Source organism: Aquila chrysaetos, chromosome 22 (genome assembly GCF_900496995.4).
Source record: "Aquila chrysaetos chrysaetos chromosome 22, bAquChr1.4, whole genome shotgun sequence".
Classification (NCBI taxonomy): Eukaryota; Metazoa; Chordata; class Aves; order Accipitriformes; family Accipitridae; genus Aquila; species Aquila chrysaetos.
The window spans coordinates 892647-900269 of NC_044025.1; the positions used below are offsets into that span (position 1 = coordinate 892647).

Genomic DNA, 7623 nt, shown 5'->3' on the forward strand with positions numbered 1-7623 from the left:
GACCCATGCTACCCTCCTCCCGTTAGTCTACCTCCCAGCAGCTAGTACACTGCACTTAAAATGCATCTTGATCAAGAAGTTCACGAACTGCATAATAAGTTTTTAAAGCACTATCAAACACAAATGGTTTAAGTCTTACCTTAAAGTTTAACCCTGCACATGTTTCAAGTTACAATTAGTTTTAATTGTAAACTCCAAAGACCTTTGTTAGAGCAGTTCAAATTTATTTCTCTAGACAATAATTCCCTCCTCAGTCTAACATGTTCCTGGTAGAAACTGTTCTGGCCAGAAGATTAGTTTTAAGGATTAAGTTAATGCTAATACAGACTTTAGTAAGAATAACCAACATAACCAGCAACATCAAGCCGCCAATTAAGCGAATAAAAAGCCAGCATCCTTTAGCAGTCAATTCCAGCAATTTTAATAAACCTTAGTACACAGTAGGGTTCCCCAAATACACTCCAACACACTAGATGTATGCCTCCAAACAGTCAAAGATTATCCAAAGTCCTTTTAGCTTCGACTCCATGGTCTTTCCTTCCTACTACAGTTTGAGCTGTTTTCAAACTGTAATTTACTCAGAGACCATATCATTAGCTTGATTATAAGCCTGATTTTTGCTTCAGGTTGCTGCCGTGAAACAAGCTTTTAATCCAACTTTAGCAAGTTTATATGCCTGAAGCCCCTGCATCCTTCTGTGACAGGCAGTCTAGGGCTATGTTACAAAATTATGATTTATCTAACCAAAAAGGAACTTTCAGCCACTTAGCCATGAATTGTTAGAAGCTTTCAAGAGAGCAGCGCCAAGCACTATGGAATCAGGGCTCCCAAGTCAACTCGACAGCACTCCGCCTTACCTCAGCAGCAGGACCACAGCGCAGACAAGCAGCTGCCAGCTACCTGCACAGGTCCGATGCAGACGTGAGTTTGGGCAAGAACCTGCTGCACATTCCTTGGGCCAGGAAGGTTCTACCTTTACCAGTCGCTGGAGGTACTGTGTAGGGTGAGATGTAAGAGCCTACATCCACCACGCATTTCACTCAGCTCTGCTCTCTACTTGCCAAGCAGTCCCTCTGTACAAGGTGGTGCTCACACGTGCACACCAAGGTCAGATCACCAACTCCCTACAGCATCCATAGGTGCTCTCCTGGTCTCCAGGACTTTTGTGATTCCAGAGTATCTATCTGCCATTCTAAGGCTACTACCCCTATTAACAGAAGCATTTTAATCTTCAGAAAGATTTTAATCCTTTCCCTTTGACAGCACCTGCTTTTTCAATGTTTGAAATGGCTCAGATCCACTGACTTTTGCAGAGTCTTGTAAGAAGTCAAAGTTAGAAGGCAAGCAGTTAAGTGAGTAGCATGAGAAGAGTCAAGCTGCATGAAATACAGGAATAACCAAGGTACAGGTTATAAACAAGCTCCAATGTAACTCTCACATTTCATTTTTTTAAAAATTTTTTTTTAAAGCCTGAACAGCAAGAAAACCAAAGCAATATATAACTTCCTCCTGGTGTAGTATCAAAATGCCTAGTTAACTAACAGAAGCTTAACCAGTATTCTTTGTACTAGCAACACACCAGATATTTAACACAGATGGGCTGCGCTGGCAGCTCCACGAACGCAGCAAGAGGCCTTAACAGAAGAAACAAGTTGTTCCCACTGGCTGCTGTAAAGCAGAACTGGTAGCGCAGAAATAACACAAAGTTTGCTCAGCACAGGTAGCACACGTACAACTCGGTGAACAGTAACATTGTTCAACTAGCCAATTAATCTAATGTACCCCATCCACAGGTAGTGTTCATTTCAGCAGAAGAGATACTGAAACATCTCGGGAGGTCAAGCAGCTCTGGACTGCAGGCAAGCCCATTGTCTTCTGCAGCTGAACAGGGACATCACTATGGAATATACAGTTTAGTTCTGCAAAGCATTACCTGTTTTGGGGGCCTCTACATTATAAGCAGTAATAAGCCACCATTCCTCTGCTGTAAGAAAATGTTTTACTTCAGCAGGGCTGAAGCACAGCTTCTGATTTCCCCTTTCCCCTCACTGCAGGGTCCATCAAGCAGTTCATATGGGGGAACCCATAAAAGACAATGAACTAACCTTTTACTTGCTCTCCCCTTCAAAGAACTCCAAACAGTGCCCTAGTTATTCAGTTATAGGTAACACATTTCCTCAAGATAAGCAACACAGATAGGGATGCAGCTGAATCCAAAGTGCTTTGGCTTAAACCTTAAAATGGAAGCAATTCATTATGGTCCTCCAGTATCACTCCCATCCTACCCCTGGATATCTTCACATTGCATTTCTTATAAAATATACCCATGATAAAATAGATCATCGTTATATATATATAAAAGGAACGATGAAGTTGTTACACTTGTTATCACCACACTTCATGCGGACTCTGGCTAGCATCGTTGCTTACATCCCAAACATTTCTCACAAGAAAAAAGAGTTCCAAGTTTTAGACCTGCAAGCCAGTAAGCACCTAAGCAAGAATTAAACACACCACTGCCTGAAAGACTGCAGTGAATAATACAAGCAGCAATCTGATAGCAGGTCGCAAGTCTGAGATCTTTTGGAGCATCTACTTAAAGAGCAGCTGCTGCTTCGTGCAGACACACTAGCTGGGCTTGAGTCCCCGGACAACCCCAAGAGCAACCGTGCCACCAGAGACACACTGGGACGGACCATGCAGGTTCTTGCACCACCTCCTGCGCCAGCCACAACACTACTTATCCAGCTCCAAGAAACCTTCTTGTTCTGCCCACTTCCAGCCCAGGAGTTCAACATGCAAGAGGCCATTTCAGGTAACATGGTTGACACTGTATCAAAGGTTTGCTCTTGAGGTTTTCTGCTTGTTTCCAAGTTCTCATCCCTGTATTATCCAAAGACACAAAAATTTTGGAGAAAACCTCATCGTCTGTGGTCGAGCATAAAACCCCAAGTGCCAAGCACAAGAACCAGTGGCAAGATTGAGACCTGAACACTGATATATCGAGACTGATAGTACCCTCTAAAAATGCCTAAGCAGCAGCTTTCCTTCCCATCACTTCCTCGTACTCAAGTCTACTGGGATTACTTCTACTTGATCCACATTCTGCAGGTTTTATTGCCACAAGGTGCAACAGCAAAGGTCAGAAACTTCCTGTTCCCCTCATTATCCTGACAGGAACGGTCACCACACATAAGATACCACTGCTTTTCCCAGAGACCAGAACAAAAACAAGATGATATGAACACTCTCCACGTGGTTTAAAATAGCTGGTGTGTGAACAACCAGTGATTATTACTTAATTAGTTAAGCGAGACAACCACGGTTAACTCAAATTGCAAAGTGCTCCTTTCTAGTCTGTACCTTAACTCCCATCTAACTTTTAAAGCATCTGGACTGCTAGAACAAGCAGTTTTATTTCCCTTCATGTACTTTGTTTGTTGGAAACGTTGCCTACAACCCCATCACCCTCCCTCTCCTCAACAGCCACCATACTTACTCCACTGAAACACTTGGTTCTTTACAGAGCTCAATATACACCAGCGCTTTGGTGATGCTCTCACTACTTCCCGAGGCTTTAAAGACTCTCTTAACCTTACACAGTCCCCATTATCCCTCAGGATTCTTTGAAAAGCAACATGAAGAATCGGTCCACGAGCACCCAATGTTAACAAAGACTCAATGCGTTCGGCTTCTCTCCTGTTAAAAACCACAGACTAGAAACAGAAACGCTCCGAGAGAATGTCGAACCCTGAACCTCAGCAGGCACTAAACCACAATAAAGCAGCTTTCCCTGCTTCCCAAGTCACCTGATAGAAGATATACCCTCCCCACAAAAGCCCTGCACTACCTGTGCGTGTCTCCCACCCCCAGCAGTCACACTTACCCTGTTCAGCATTCGCTGCCATGTCTCCTAGATCTATTCTGGCAGCAGGCATACAACCCGCTCCCAAGGAGGAAGCGCTCTTTCAAAACACCTGCAAGCCCACAAACGCACTGTCGAACAGTCTTCACGGAGTATTGAGTATCACTAAAGTAAGTGACAGAATGTTGCAGACAAGCGATACTCAGCTGGAGCGCAACTTCCTTATGTAACCCGCTACCGTACACTTATCTGGAAATTTCAATAAAGTTACACTCAAAATCCTTCCCTTTCAAGCTCTACCTATTCCATGAGCATATGTAAGCCTTCAAGCTCTCTTCAATTTTCTTCTCCACCTTAGCTTTAATTTGATCAGTATGACACACGCAGCTTCACAAAAACTTCCAAGATAACCTACAATCAAAGCTAAGGTGTTAACACATAAGCCAAGTCTGATGCTACATACTTAACAAAACAGAGCTAGCAAACTGATCTTAACTATTAGGTAGCAGGTTCACATCTGGTTCTAGACAAAATTGAGAATTACATAGTAATCGAGACCAGAAACCCTATGGGAGGACTAGCTTCTACACCTGAACCTTGCACGGAGACTCCAAACTGAAGCTACATGTTTTGTAGGGAAAAGGATATAAATTGCCTGTCTGACTCACCAAGGTAATAAAAGCGTACTTCAATAATCCCCTCTTTTTTCCTTTTCCTAGTAAAGGATACTAGGATGATCAAGCCAAGTGTGGTTTTAAGACTGCAGGGGATTGAGCAGCAGTGTCTTCCTAAACGCCTAGGACACCAAGTGTGGTGCACCTCCTGCTCCTGGAGGAGAAGGCACCTCGCATGCCTCTACTAGATGACTCAGGCTGTAGAACAGCACTGGCTCCATTAAAACAATAAATCACACTATTCTGACTAGCTGAACGTGACAACTTTACTATGCTTAGCGCTTCAGTATCCAACACCGAGATCGTCACTCCTTGAGGAAGCAGAAGAGCCTTTCACCACGAAGCTCCCCAAGGAGCTACGCCAAAACTTGCCGGCCGGCCAGGCGGGCAGCGTTTCGCTCCTCCGGGCGCCTTCTCCCAAGCGCGGCGGCCCTCGCTCCAGCGCGGGGTTCCTCTCTGCCCCCACCCCACGCGTGTCCACTCCCACGCCCCGAGCGATTCCAGAGGACGAGGAGCAGCCCCCCGAAGCTACAACAGCTGCCGGCGGCTGCTGCTGCCCACCCCCGGGCCCGCGGCCGGGCGCCGGCGCCGGCGCCCCCTCGCGGCCCCCGGGCCCGGGCTCCGGGGGCCACGTTGCTTCGGAGGGACCCGGCCACCACCGAGACCACCGCCGGCCTCGGCCTCCTCCCGGCCGCGGGTAACGGCCTCCCACCCCGGGGCGGGACGAACAAAAGCGGCCCGCCAGGACGGGCCGGAGCCCCGGAGCCCGCTCCGGCAGCCGCGGCCCGGCCCGCGCCGCCGAGGGCGACCGGGGAACTTCTCCTCCCTTCCCACCTCCCCGGGCCCGGCTGCCGTCTACTCCTGACGGCGGGGCCGCAAGCGCGGCCGGGGAGAAGCGCCCGGAACCTTCCCCCCCGCCCCAGCCCCAGCCGAGGCGGGCACCGGAGGGACCCCGCGCCGCCGGGGCAGGGCCCGGCCCGGCCCGGCCTTCCCCCCCCCCCCCCAAGCCCGGCCCGGGGCGGCGGCGGCGGCCTACCCGGGTTATGTAAGGCGAGCGCTAGGCCGGGGCGGGCGGGCGCGGGGCCGGGCCCGGCGCGGCGGGGCCCTGCCCTGCCCTTACCTTGTGGATTCTCTTCAGCGCCATTGTGTGCGCGAAGGCGGCGAGGAGGGGCGGGCGGGCGGGGAGGGGGCAGCCCGCGGGGACTATTTTCCGAGGGGGAGGGGGGGGAGGAGGAGCGCGGAGGTGGCGGCGGCGCGGAAGGAGGGGGGGGAGGGGAAGGGGGGAGGGGAAGGAGAGAGAGAAGGGGGGGAGGGAGGGAGGGGAAGGGGGCCCCCCCAGAAGGCAGCGGCGGAGGGGAGGGGGGGGCGGCGGCGGGGCCTGCGGGCGGGCCGGCCTGGCGCGCTGCTCCCCTGGCGGCGCCGCGGGGCTGGAGCTGGCTGCCGCTGCCGCAGCTCCTACCGCATCCCTCCGCCGCCTCTTTATGCGCTGGCGCCTCCTCTCCGGCCTTCCGCGTATCACTCCGCCGCGGCTCTCCTGCCGCCCGCCGCGCTCCGCCGCTGCCGGGTGGCGGGCGGTTGGCGGAGCGGAGGCGGCCGCCGCGGCCGGGGACCGAGGCCGGGCTGGGAGCGACGGGAAAGACAGGAGGCGGGGGGGGGGGGGGGGGGGCACACACGGCGGGGACTATTTGTCCTGCGGCCGCCGTGCAGAACTCTCCAGAAGGGGGAGGGGGAGAGCGCGGAAGGATACGGCGGCGCGCGTGACGGCGGCTTCTCGCGAGAAGGCGGGACGGGAAGAAGTCCCGGTCGCGCCGCCGCCGTGGGGCCGGTGAGGGCCTGAGGCGCCGCGGGCCGGGCCCGGGCCGGGTCTGAGCTAGTGCTGGTGGCCCGGGCGGGACAGAACCCCCCCCCCACCCCGGCAGCTTGGTGGGGGACCGCCGCCGCCCCTGCGGCGCTCCCTGCCCCGGGAGGTGGTGGGCTGGCCCCAGGTGCGGGCCCGAGGCCCCTTCCCGGAGGAAGGCCGGGGCCTGCGGGGCACGGGCCGGCGGCGTACCCTCCCCGAGGAGGCAGGGAGGGCATCCGGGACGGGCCGAGGCCCTCCGAGAACGCGTGAAGTGGCACTAAGAGCGATGCTGGTGACACCTAGTAGCTGGCGGGGGCGGCGCGTGGCTCAGCATACCTTCCCCGAGGGTAGCGGCACGGGGCTGGCGCACAGGAATTCATTTTTAGGCCTGGGAGGACGGACAGATGAAGTACACCGAGTAGATCCCAACGTGGCTGCGTAATAAAGGTTTGAATCATCAAAAAGGATTGTATTTACGTAGCAAAGTACCTCAAATGTCAGGCTTACCGAGCATACCAAAACCACAGTGTAGAGTGAAGAACACGAGGCAAGCAACCAAGGGCTGGGTACCTAGCAGGCCAGCGGCATCATGGAGGGAGGCAAAGGCTCTCCAGCAGAGACAGCATCCAGAGCCCTGGTGGCCAGAGATGGAAGAAAAATTCATCTCCATCCAGCATACCCATGGACAACACCGATACGAGGAAAAAATAACGATTGTTCTCAGGCAGCTGAGCAGCTCGTATCACAAAAAGTTGTGGTTTAACCCCAGCCGGCAACTAAGCACCACGCAGCGGCTCACTCCCCTCCCTCGCAGTGGAATGGGGGAGAGAATCAGAAGGGTAAAAGTGAGAAAACTCATGGGCTGAGATAAAGACAGTTTAATAGGTAAAGCAAAAGCTGTGCACGCAAGCAGAGCAAACAAGGAATTCATTCACCACTTCCCATGGGCAGGCAGGTGTTCAGCCATCTCCAGGACAGCAGGGCTCCATCACGCGTAACAGTGACTTGGGAAGACAAGCACCATCACTCCCAACATCCCCCCCCTTCCTTCTTCCCCCAGCTTTATATACTGAGCATGACGTCATATGGTCTGGAATATCCCTTTGGTCTGTTGGGGTCAGCTGTCCCGGCTGTGTCTCCTCCCAACTTCTTGTGCCCCCCCAGCCTCCTCACTGGTGGGGTGGGGTGAGAGGCAGAAAAGGCCTTGACTGTGTAAGCACTGCTCAGCAATAACGAAAACATCC

At 53.0% G+C, this 7623-nt stretch overlaps 1 protein-coding gene across 3 annotated transcripts in view; it reads right to left on the reverse strand.

The window, feature by feature from the left end:
• UBE2D2 (ubiquitin conjugating enzyme E2 D2) overlaps positions 1 to 7344 on the reverse strand; it is a 32575-nt gene extending 25231 nt beyond the window's left edge. The window contains exons 1-2 of one of the 3 annotated variants that reach the window (XM_041119359.1): positions 7315 to 7344; positions 6716 to 6813 (exon numbers count right to left, since the gene is read on the reverse strand). In XM_041119359.1, coding sequence (XP_040975293.1) covers positions 6716 to 6813; positions 7315 to 7324 — 108 coding nt within the window. In that variant the 5' untranslated portion in view covers positions 7325 to 7344. Of the gene's footprint in view, positions 1 to 3886; positions 3914 to 5659; positions 5800 to 6715; positions 6814 to 7314 lie in introns of those variants that run through there. The other 2 variants (XM_029998399.2, XM_029998400.2) reach the window with 2 other exon arrangements.
• Between the last annotated feature and the right edge of the window lie 279 nt (positions 7345 to 7623).